Source organism: Nothoprocta perdicaria, unplaced genomic scaffold, assembly GCF_003342845.1.
Source record: "Nothoprocta perdicaria isolate Ctin4 unplaced genomic scaffold, notPer1 scaffold_127, whole genome shotgun sequence".
Taxonomy (NCBI): domain Eukaryota; kingdom Metazoa; phylum Chordata; class Aves; order Tinamiformes; family Tinamidae; genus Nothoprocta; species Nothoprocta perdicaria.
The window spans coordinates 804,811-816,925 of NW_020454394.1; the positions used below are offsets into that span (position 1 = coordinate 804,811).

The following is a 12,115-nucleotide window of genomic DNA, read 5'->3' on the forward strand; positions in this document are numbered from 1 at the left end:
AAATAGGTTAATAGTCACTTTATACCCATTTGCTCTAGTGCCAGCATAGTTCTCCATCTTATACCTCATAAAACACGTTTCTTCTAGAGAGATCCAAACCCACCAGCACAACCAGACACTGTACCTGGTGGGCTGTTCTGAGGAAAGAAATGGATTTTACTCCTGATTTTGTCTGTAACGTCCAGGACGAGATGGCCACTTCTTCCTGCACTTTCAAAGCGGGAGCGATTAACACACGTGGGGAGGCAGCAACAGCAGCGCCTTCAACCCCCTGAAGCACAAGATTCAGTGGTAAACACTGGAATGAACCTGTGTGTTGTAAAGCACAGGAAAACTACTCCTCAAAAGGCGCGCAAAATCTATCGAGCTCTGTTTCCCCTGGATTTCCCGCAGGGAAACTCCCGCAGTCAGAACGCGGTGGAAACGCGGGGCTTCGGCGGGTGCTGCCTCCATCTCCTGGGGGCTTCCCTCTGAGATGTGYGTGGGAGTAACGGCTGCTAACGACCGTTAACGGCCGCCGCGGGAGACGCTAACGGCCGTAGAGGGTGGAGCTAACGGCCGGGGAAGGGGGGTAATGGCTGCTAACGGTCGCCTTGGGGGAGAGCTAACGGACCCCAGGGGTGGGTGGTAAAGGCAACTAATGGCTGATAACGGCCGGGGGAGGCGCCAAAGGTCCCAAAGGAGGAGTAACGGCCGCTAACGGCTGATAAACGGCCCATAACAGCCGCACGGAGGCACTAACGGTCCCCAGGGGGAGTAACGGCCGCTAAGGTCCCTGGAGGGCGCAGTAACGGTCGATAACGGCCGTACGGAGGCGCCAGGGACAGCAGCGGAGGGGTAAGSGCCGCTAAGCGTCCCGGGGGTAGGGAGACGCGGTGACGGCCGCTGATGGCTCAAAACGGCTGATAACGGCCGCAGGGAGGCGCTAACGACTGTTGGGGGGGGGGGGTGATGATAACGGCCGCCGCGGGGGGCGCCAGCGGGCGCAGAGCGGCAGGCGCCGCCTCCCCAAGCCATGGCCGCCACCGCCCGCCTGTGGCGGCTGCGGGGCGCCCTGGGCGGCAGCGGCGCCGGGCTCTGCAGCAGCAGCGCGGCGGGAGGCGGGCGGCCGCCGGCGGAGAAGCTCACCGCCACGCGGCAGGCGGGCGGCGTGCGGTGAGCGGGCACCGCGGCCAGGGCTCCGCGGGGCCGGCGGGGACCCTGCGGGGCGGCGGAGGGGGAATGGCTCCCGGGCTCTCCCGCCGCTGCCGCCGCCCCGAGGCCTCTCGGGGGCCTTCTGCGCGGCCGCCGTGGCAGTAGAGCCACCACCGCGCTTTGGGGACAAAATGCCCGCAAATGGTGCCTGAGTGGACCAAAAGGGAGCATAGCATAGCACGGAGAATAAAAGGAATTTGAGCGATTGTTGGAATCACGCGTGAAAAGGCCCCTAGTCCCGTCTAGAACTTATGGGATTACAAAATACAAATACAGTTTGCCAGTGTCAGGACTTCATCCCTGTTTTCACYAGGGCTGTGCAGTTTTTATAGTAACCCTGTCATTATTTTTACAGAAACATTATCTTGAACAATCCAAAGAAAAGAAATGCGCTGTCGCTGTCCATGCTGCAGTCGCTTCGGGAGGACCTGCTACRTGACGTTAAAAGCAAAGATCTCAGAGTTATCATCATTTCAGGTATTTCCTTGAGCTGAGGGAGGAGGGAGAGAACAAGGGGGAAGAGGACACTAGAAGAAACAGGATGATGTGATGCTTACCACTAACTGTATCACAATAATAGAAAATAGAGCAGAAGGGACATGCATTTTATTGTTAAATTACAGAAGAATTTTTTTTTGTGCGTGTGTGTATAAGAAAAAAAAAAAAAAGAGCTTCCGTTACCATTGTTGCCTTTAGTAGTAGGTTTGTGAGATCAAAATAAAGAAGCATAAAGGTTTCTTCAAGTCATGTGGTCTGATGCCCTGGTCTAAGTCTGCTTAAATCATRGGATGATCTATGTTATCCTTGCCAGCAGTTTGTCAAAACTTTTTWAAAGTTTTGGTCACTTTTTAAAAGTTTTTGGTCCACTTTTTAAAAAAACTCTGGTAAAGGAGAGACCATAACACTGATACTACAGTCACCGATGACCTCCAGATCTAGCACATTATCTCTCAGAGCCTATTATACATTTCCTCTATAGAAATACAGATAAATACCTAATTTCTAATCTACAATCCTAATCTATAGCCAGGTATTTATCTATAGAAATTTTAAATATAATAACTATTGAACTGTCCTTAAGATATCTCTTTCACCATGATATTTTATGATTTTTTGGCCGCCTCTTGAATATCCAACAGCTCAATTTAGTTTCCTGTACTAAGAAGGAAACACTGTGCACAAGTGGCTAAGTACATGCATGTGACAATAGAAGGTCTAACTTGACTAACTTCAGAGATGCGTTTTTCCCTGAGTCTGAATATCTACTGCCCACTTCTAGCTTTTGGAAGAATAAGATCCACTGGTTAGACCCAGTATTATGAGGAACCTTTTTTTTTTTTTTGGGGGGGGGGGGGTGTTCCTCCTTGAGAATAGATAGTTAAGTGTACAGAAGAAATAAATATGCATTCAGAATTTTAAGAACATTTCATATTCTTATTTGGGAGTACAGTGCTTTGGAAGTTCAGTTTGATTTGTTTGTTTGTTTGTTTGTTTAATTAAAAATAAGTTGCATAATCCTATTGATTTGTCATTTCAATGCTGAATGCCCAAGAACTCCAAAGAAAATTAWAGACTTGTCAGGGGATGTCTTAAATCTTTGACACGTACCTTGCAGTGGGTTCTTCTTTAATGAGGCAGAAACAGATGTGATTAGTTTCCAGACAAGGTGTTAACTCATCCAACAAGTTGATGTTAGGTGTGTTRGGGTTGGACTAGATGACCTCTAGAGGTCCCTTCCAACCTTAATGATTCTGTGGTTCTGTGTGATTCTTTATAGATGTTATTAGTGTTAATATATAGGGAAGAAATGTGTAAGGTTATGACTGCACAGCTGTAGTTGCCACCTTTATATAGTTATCTTAAAAGCTCTGAAATCTTCAGAAGCTTCAGATCGGTTTATTCTTACAGCAAATATCCTTATGAGTGAGGAGCACTGTTGTGAAGATGTTATATCTAGACACAGAAGTTTGATCACTTCAAGCAAATCTAAAACTTAGATCCATAGGCTCGTACTCTGTTCCTGCCCAAATCTTGGAGAAACCCAAATTTCCAGCACTTAAGTCCAAGAAAGATCTGTGCAGTAAAAGCACCTTAATTGGCAAAGTCACAAAAGCCAGAATCACATGATAGTTTGAGCAGTGGAAAAACAGAGGCCCCCAACAACATTTCTGGCCCTCCTTTAGCCAAAAGACCTTCTTGTCCCWTGTTGCCTTGAATGTCACAGCAAGGAAATCTCCATATTTATTTAGAAGTTAATGATTTAACTTCTGATTTGCTGCAGCTGAGTATTTACATTTTGCCAAGAGGCAGCTTGGCGCAATATGTTAGGAAAACCTGGGCTCAATGGTGTAAAGTGACGTATTTTTAAACGAGTTAACTTGGAGTGAAAGACAAACTAGGCTYCTAAAAATAATAGGTTTGGGTGTTAGTGTGGTTAAATGGTGGTAATTAAAAATCATCATAAAACTCAAGAGTGCAATATTTAGGAGTTATATATCTATAGATTTACAATTAAAATGTGTAAAATGTTGCCAGCCTTCCCCAGATTCCTTCTTTTTACCATTGACAACTCCATACCTTTGGAAGTAGGGTATTGATATTACCCCTGCTGTTGCCTTTCAAAGTAATTCAGATTGAAAGCTTTTTTTTTTTTTTTTTCCCCTTCTCTCCTTCCATTTCATTAAATTCTTTGCAGCTGAAGGACCCATATTTTGTTCTGGTCATGACCTGAAGGAACTGTCAAGTGAAGAGGATGTGAAGCATCATTCCAAAGTGTTTGAACTTTGTGCAGAGGTAAGTGAGTTTTCAGAAATGCCAGACACTTTTGCTTGGTACTGTAAGCAAGCACTGAAATTGGTTGTCTCCTGGCAGGCGCACAGGTATTTGCTCTGGATTTCCTGTTCTTTTCCAATCTGCTCTTTTAATACCTAAGCCTGGTGAAATTATGTTTTCCCTGGTTTCCGTTCTCTATTTGCAAATAAAATGCTGAATGCTGATGTATAGGTGCCATAAACGGATATAATTGTTGCATATTTCTTACTTTGGCCAAGTTTCCTTGCAGCTGAGTATTTGTGTAGCGTCTTTCCTAAAATATAGGATTATCCGATTTCATTCCCCTTGGGATCTAATAGTCCTTCCCAGCACCTAGCTGATAAGAACAGCTGAAATATTGACTGTATGGCTGGCTTGGAACACAAGTACTTGTTGCAGAAGAAAGGCCCTGTAAGTCAGGAAGTTAAAGTGCTTCTTTGGAGAGAATGGCAAAAAGCCAACTAGAATTTTACCTCTAGTCGTGCTCAGTATGACTACAAAAAATAATTTAGACTTTTCTTTTCCTAGTTCCTTCAGTAGAAATTAAGACCTCCATACACAATATCAAGCCCCTTCCATTAATATTTAACAAACTCATAAATAGCTTTTAGAGCAGCTTACCACTGAAGGCCCTTTAGTGTAATATGTGGCAATAATCCTTGCAGCTTTGCCTCTGTTCCTTAYTTAAAATCCCCTGTAACTGGAAAATTAATTTTAAATTGGGACCTTTGTGCCCTTCTGATGATGGGACTAACTTGTCATTCAGCCACACTTTTGCTCTGTATGGAAAGCATACTACAGTACTGTCAGTGGAAAGGTGAACCGTATAGTTTCTGGGTCAGAGAATAGGAAGGATCAGACAGAAGAAATGTAGAATTTATTATATGTAGCATAAAATGAGGAKTTTGTAAATTTCTCCCTTTAAGAACCAAAGGAATTTAAATTGTCCCTGATATATTTCTAGCATCAGGGCTATATGCATGAGGAATAATGGCTAGTATAGAAAGCTAGGTTTAGATTTAATAAAGGAAATACATGTGTGTGCGCGCGTGCGCACAGGGTTAAATGTTTCTTTGTAAGAATCGTGCCCTACTGTAAAGTGAATTTAGCAAAGAAGCCATCATTCTAACTACAAAATGAGGTACTGCATTTCAGATAAATATTTCTGAGACAATGAAAATTGCAAAGAAGTGAAATGGTAGTGACAAAATGATATTTGATGTAATCCCTTTTCTGATGATGATGCTGACAATAATAGTATCTTACATTTCCTACGTGAGAATCCTAAAGGGATTTAAGTTTCTCTCATAAACCACAACTYAGTGTTATTCCTCTGTAGGAAGAAGGTCTTATGATAAATTTTAATGGCAATTTACAGATGAACTGAGAAATATAGAAGCTGAGAAATATAGAAATTAATTTAGACTTTATGAAGCTTCCTAACATATCTACATTTTAGTGGTCTGATAAAGTAATTTACTTGTCTTTTTCTTCCCTAGAGAAAAACAAGTACTTTTGAAAACCTTCGGAAAGCCTAAGMATGTCTTTATAAATGTAGGTACCCAAGTTAAGTGGAATGGATCTGTCCTAAATGTCATGTCCACCATATTGTGGACTGATGAGTCAGAGCACTGGTCTGAAATTCAGGAATTTTGGCTTCCAGGTCTGTCTGTGACCAGTAAACTTGGGCAGGCCATGTCACCTGCCTGTGCCTCGTTGGAGCACTCTCCACGCTCAAGTCCAAGGCAGATGTGAATATTGTTTCTCCAGAGGCTTCTCAAAAACCCAGAAATAGCAGGGATTTTTTTAAAGAAGCATTTGACATAGATTTTTTTAAACCATAAAAAGTGTTCGCTGTGTTCCTCTGCACACATGCACGTGCTCTTACTCGTTTGTTGTTTACTTTTTGAGACTAACTGAACACCGTTCTTAAAGGTAGAAAATCTGAGACAAAAGGTGGCCAAATTCAGAAGAATTTAGGTCATTTTACCTAAGGGACATTAAACCTATTAGGCTTTATCCATTGGAGAAAATGAGTTAACAAATGAAAACTTTATCTTGCCTGCATAGTGCTAATATGAGAATTCTTCCATCCTCATAATGACAGTAGTCAGTTAAATAGCATTTTGTACCTGCAAGCATTAAATTAGGTGAGTTTGATCCCTCATTTATGGAAGAAGAAAGTGAGCTAGAAAAAAAATAAGAGAAATTCATCTCGGCTTCAGCTATCTAAAAGCGGGCTATCCAGCCTCGGAAAATATCACCTGCTGTACACAATTCCTCACCACAGAGCGTTTTATTACACAGTCACTTTTCCACTGCAGGCAGTAATGAAGGTGAGGATGGTTTGTCTTGGACACACAGTAGCTCTGACAGCAACTCACACCCTTCAGTGCAGACAGCTGAGCTCCTTGACGAGCCAGTGCTAGTGTCCCTGCTGTTCAGTGTTCTGCTTTCCATCGGAGCTAGCAGGACTAACCAAGGCAGGTTTTGCTGGGAGAGGTTGTATCATTCATGGAACTGCAATTGACAAAGCTGGGAAACGACATGATGTCACGTGTGTGGAGCTACTGCAAATTTTGGAACACGCCATGTTTAAATTCAGTGCTAACTGAATGTTTTGTTTCCTGCATGCAGGTTATGACCTTAATCCAGAAACTTCCAGTACCTGTGATTGCCAAAGTCAATGGCTTGGCTACAGCAGCAGGTTGTCAGCTCGTGGCCAGCTGTGACATTGCAGTGGCAAGTGAGAAATCTCAGTTTGCTACTCCTGGAGTGAACATCGGGCTGTTTTGCTCCACCCCAGCTGTGGCCTTGGGCAGGTCTCTTCCAAGAAAGGTAGGTTTCCTTCCCACCTTTTCCTTTTTTTTTTTTTTTTTTTTTCCCTCTAGTTTTGTGTAGTTTTGCAAGGAGTAGGAGCATGTTAGGCTTTTTAGTTGCATTACCTAAACTTCATTTTTAACTGTAGAACATGCAAAATACTTTATTGCCAAAGACATACTCAGAAGAAATTATGCGAACTGGTGAACTGGGACAAAGAAAGGAAAGGATGACCTCTGTTCAGGGAAAGCAGTTTCCTACTGTTCTGATTTCAGTCAGCAGGGACTCCCACCAGCACAGCAGCCCCTTCCCTTTCCAGCAGACAACTCTGTGCTTTACACAGAGATGTTCTCCCCTGATGAGAAACCCCTGCAAACTCAGGATATTGGTCCCACAGAAGTATCAGTCCCTGCCAGGCAGTGACATTTCAATGTCAGCGTGCTCTGCCAGGGTTTAGATCAAGGTGCTTTAAATAGTACATAAAACCGTCATATACCTCCCTCCTACTTTATTTCCTACTGATTGTGACGGCACATCTCTTGCTGCATAAACAATAGTGTAATCTGTAGAGCCTTGACAGAGAAATAAAACTTCAGGTTCTGATTCTGTTGGATTCATGTGGCAGACTCGTTCTTCAAGGCCGCAGGGTGCTGCTGAGATGCAAGGAGTTATCTGCACAGATCCAATTGCTGGATAAAAACTTTATTTTCTTACTTGTAGTGCTATCATGTTCAAATGCAGAATATGGGTTTTGAGAAAATGTGCTAGACTGTASTTTTATAGCCCTTTCTGAATTAGTATTTCTAATTTTCAGTTACTTTTTTAAAATGTGTATTTTTGTGCTCTTTTTCAGTGTAGCAAGTTTTTTTCTTTATTTTTTTTCCTGCAATTCTCAGGATCACTGATTTTGACCTCTTATCAAATGAAATATTGCCAAGATGATTGTCTGTAGCTAACACTGCAAAGGTGTTAATGAGGATAATGGAGCCTAACAGTATCAGCCAATTGCATCTGGAGTCAGAGAGAAAAAGAAAAAACCTTCTCAGTGTTTATGTATAGCATCAAACAATGAGCTAAATGTTTGGATATTTTAATTCAAAACCTTAGGTATAGGGTGCTGAAAGCAACAGATGCCTGGGATAGGTACAATTATGAGAGGGATGTTTTTAAAAATGGACAGACCAAACTTGAACTACTTGAATATGAAAGACATATTTTCAAATCTATGCACTTAGAAAATCTCTTTTTATTTACTGTTGTACTCTCACTTTAAATACTGAAATCAGACTTTTGACTTAATGATACTAAGTCATGAAGTTATTTGATGTGGTATCTACATCTCTCCTGATACCTGCTGCAATCACTAGAGGTTCTAAGCTTTTGAAAAGAAACGCAGATGCATCAGCCTAGGAGAGCAGTTCTGAAAAGTGGGCAGTTCTGGGGAAAGAAGAGCCTGCTCCAGATCAGTCCTCTCGTAGAAACCTTTTCTTGTTTCCTTGGCAGTTTCAAAGGCTAGAAAATGTGCAACTTGCATTTGAAGGAAGAAGCTGACATTTCTCAAGRCATCCAAAGCAACAAGGAAGCTGAATATACTTAATGTGATTTGTTTGTTTGTTTGCTTAGGTGGCATTAGAGATGCTTTTCACGGGTGAACCTATTTCTGCCCAAGAAGCATTAATGCACGGGCTTGTCAGCAAGGTGGTGCCAGAAGACAAGCTAGAAGAAGAGACCATGAAAATCTCTCACAAGATATGCAAAAGCAGCAAGTCTGTCCTGGCACTGGGGAAAGCCACCTTTTACAGACAGATGACACAGGACCTTGACACTGCTTACAGAATGACTGCCCAGGTCATGGTAGACAATTTGACTTTGAGAGATGGGCAGGAAGGCATCAAAGCCTTTATTCAGAAACGGAAGCCCGTCTGGTCACATTCTCTGGACCAGAAGAAATGAATCCTGTTTCTRAGCTCGGCTTAGCTGCACTTCATGATTCTCCACACAGTTGCCTTTGAGAACTATAATTTTGCTGTTACTGAAAGTAAAACTTCTGATATACGCCAAAGCTACAAAAAATCATTTAAATATGTAATAAATTTTTTAAAATATCGAGCCCAATGAGCCTTTTTAACCTTAAAACTTATCAAATAATGTTTGGTGTGTTTCAGCCTTCTTGTGGCATCACAGGGTTTGGAAGAATGCTCAGGATTCACTTTATATYTCTGTTAATAACAACAAATGGAAATTCTCAGCAAGAACCAGGAGGACAGGTACTAAACAGGTCTGAAGTTGTGACAACCTCCAAGGAAGGGATTCCACTGACCTTCCAGTGATGTTCAACACTCCTCATGGAAAAGTTTTGTTTCCTAATGGCCATTCTGAGCCTTTGAAGCATCAGAGTTTGGCCAGTCACCTTTGCTCCACTATATGCCATTATTAATAAAATTTAAACTCTGTCTTCATAGAATCATAGAMTGCCAAAGGTTGGAAGGGACTTCAGAGGTCACTGAGTCCAAGCCTCCTGCACACGCAGGGTCACCCAGAGCACGTGGCACAGGGCTGCATCCAAGCGAGTTTTAAAGATATCCAAAGAAGGAGACTCCACAACCTCTCTGGGCAGCCTGTTCCAGTGCTTTGTCACCCTCACAATGAAGAAATGCTTCCTTGAGTTCCTGTGGAACTTCCGATGCTTCAGTTTGAAGCCATTCCCTCTAGTCCTATCACTGTCCACCACTGAAAAGAGGCCCCCCCCCTCCTCCTCACTGCCTCCCTTGAGGTATTTATACATGCTGATCAGGTCCCCCCTCAGCCTCCTCTTCTCCAGGCTGAACAGGCCCAGCTCTCTCAGCCTTTGCTCATAGGGCAGATGTTCCAGGMCCCCGATCATCCTGGTAGCCCTGCGCTGGACTCTCTCCAGCAGCTCTACATCCCTCTTGTMCTGGGGAGCCCAGAACTGGACGCAGTACTCCAGATGTGGCCTCACCAGGGCTGAGKAGAGGGGGATGATCACTTCCCTCGACCTGCTGGAGACGCTYTTCTTAATGCACCCCAGGATCCCGTTGGCCTTCTTGGCCACCAGGGCACACTGCTGCCTCATGGTCAACTTGTCGTCCACCATGATGCCCAGGTCCCTCTCTGYGGGGCTGCTCTCCAGCAGGTCCACGCCTAATCTGTACTGGTGTCCAGGGTTATTCCTCCCCAAGTGCAGGACTTCTTTGTGACTGTTCTTCAGGTAGTCACAGGCTGGTATTAGACCAGCCTTAGGCTTCTCTGTTCTGGACTAAAGAATTCCCTCAGCTCTCCTTGGTTATCACACTCTGCATTCCCACCTACGTAGTTCTCTACCAAACCCTTTCCAGCTTCTCAACAACCAGAACTAGCAGTATTCCAGAGATGGCCTCACCAGTGCTGCGCTGGGGAGAATTCAAAAATTCCTGCAAATCTGATGGGTGATTTTGGCCAGTCAGTTTTGCTCCGGGTGCGTTTTGCTGTGTTTGTGATGAGAGTGCCTTGCTGGCTCGTGCTCAGTTTGGCATCTGCTGTAACCCCAGCTCGCTTTTCAGCAGAGCTGCTGCTCAGCCAGGCAGTTCCCAGCCTGGTGCATGGGGCTGTTCTGCCCCAGCTGCAGAACTTGCATTTCTACTTAGTCCATGAAGGTCTTGACTGAAGCTGGGYTATTCAATCTCAGCCATCCCCTCAGTTTAGTATCATTTGCAAATTTGCTGCAGGTGTTATCCATGCAAATATAGAATTATATGGGCCTCTGTATTAGTTTGTGGGAATCACCATGGGAAGACATTTCAGCAAGGGCCCTTTTTTTCCTGCGTAGTCAGATCACAAAGGCTGATCCATTTCATCTTTAAATAGGCATCTAGGAAAGATCAGATGAGTTGCTGGTGGGATTTCCATTTTTCTATTCCTTGACAGTAAAAGTAGACTAAAGTGCTTAGCTCGGACTTAGATGTCCTAGGTCAGATGAATCCTACTCAGAGCTATTAAACCTCACAGTGTGAAGGTATCGTGCATCAGAAGAGATTTCATTAAGGTGTATTTGCTCATGTGTCTTGGTTCTCAGTTGGTGTGTGKGTCAGCTTGTTCTTCAGTTCTCTGGAGTCAACTAAGGACCTAGGAAAGATTTGGGATAGTTGTCTCCAGGGCTAGGACACTCAGGCCAAACACAATACAGTCAAATTCTGTTCCCACTTATCCTGGGACAAGGCAGGCCAAGTTGGAGCAGAAGTTAATCTCTTGCCTAACTGCTCTGTATATTTTAATTGAAACATTATCAGTATTATATATATATTCATTTGGTATCAATATTCATTTATATGTGCATGGCCCCAGAAAACTTTTTTTTTGTCTGCTGTGTATACTCAGCATGAAAAGTAAGTAATTTTCAATTTTCCTGCTATTTTTAATTTAAAAAGGTGAAGTTAAATGTAATTTGCCGTTGAAAATTGTTTCTATCCAGATGCGAAAAAATGTGAATCAATAGCTGTTATAAAAAATATAAGCTTCTATTCTAATCACTATTTTGTATAAACTTATATGATTTGTATGCATCATGAACTGTTTAGGAGCAAGAGAGAGAAGGGTTAAATCTGGRGCCATCTGCCCTTCGTGATGTCCTTTTTAATAGTGTAAGATGTTGTACTTAGACCATGTTCCCACATGCTGCTCTAAAAGCATTAGGAAAGAGGAAATCGTTTTTAAAAATATTTATATTTAATGGATATCTTGCAACTACTCAGCAAATTTCTACGGCCTCTTTTGTTCCAGGCTTTTAGAAATAAGTACATTATCTGATTTTTGCAGAATAGAGCCTCTTTGCAATAAACTGCAGCAATAAAATGGCTTCACTGGCTGCAGTTTAGATGAGCACATTTGCAGATGTTTAGAAATCCTGTTAGCACTGGCTGTTTGTGTAAAAGACCAAACCCCCGAYGCCTCAAACCCCTTCATGATTCAAATCTGTGGAGGCAGAGGAAAACAGTGCCGTGGAGCTCATATTCTTAAGAATGCAGCTTTCCCAGGTTGTGTGTTTTTCAGACTCATTCACAGGTGCACTGTGAGACATGACAAACTTTGGTGTTGTGCTCTGAGATCTTTGAAAGTACAATTTTCAAGTAAGTACACTTGAAAATGAGTGGTCACTGTATTTGTTTCTACCAATTCACACACCATCACTGCAAAAATCTCCTAGGAAAATCTCCCTGTTGTTTGAATTGCCGGATAGAGAAAAGTTTCAGAGGGCTTTAGAACACTCCTGTACTGGCCCCTGTAGACTGACCAA

The 12,115-nt window shown here is 43.0% G+C and overlaps 1 protein-coding gene across 2 annotated transcripts; it reads left to right on the top strand.

Moving 5' to 3' along the window:
• Positions 1-776: 776 nt before the first annotated feature.
• Positions 777-8,874, top strand: ECHDC3 (enoyl-CoA hydratase domain containing 3). Of its 2 annotated transcripts, none has more exons than XM_026033310.1 (5): positions 777-837; positions 1,550-1,671; positions 3,890-3,987; positions 6,643-6,843; positions 8,449-8,874. In XM_026033310.1, the coding sequence occupies exons 2-5, from the start codon at positions 1,599-1,601 to the stop codon at positions 8,776-8,778; spliced, it is 702 nt and encodes a 233-aa protein (XP_025889095.1). In that variant the 5' UTR covers positions 777-837; positions 1,550-1,598; the 3' UTR covers positions 8,779-8,874. The 2 variants fall into 2 exon arrangements, with proteins under 2 accessions (XP_025889095.1, XP_025889096.1); XM_026033311.1 differs by lacking the exon at positions 777-837 and adding an exon at positions 1,095-1,155.
• The last annotated feature ends 3,241 nt before the right edge of the window (positions 8,875-12,115 follow it).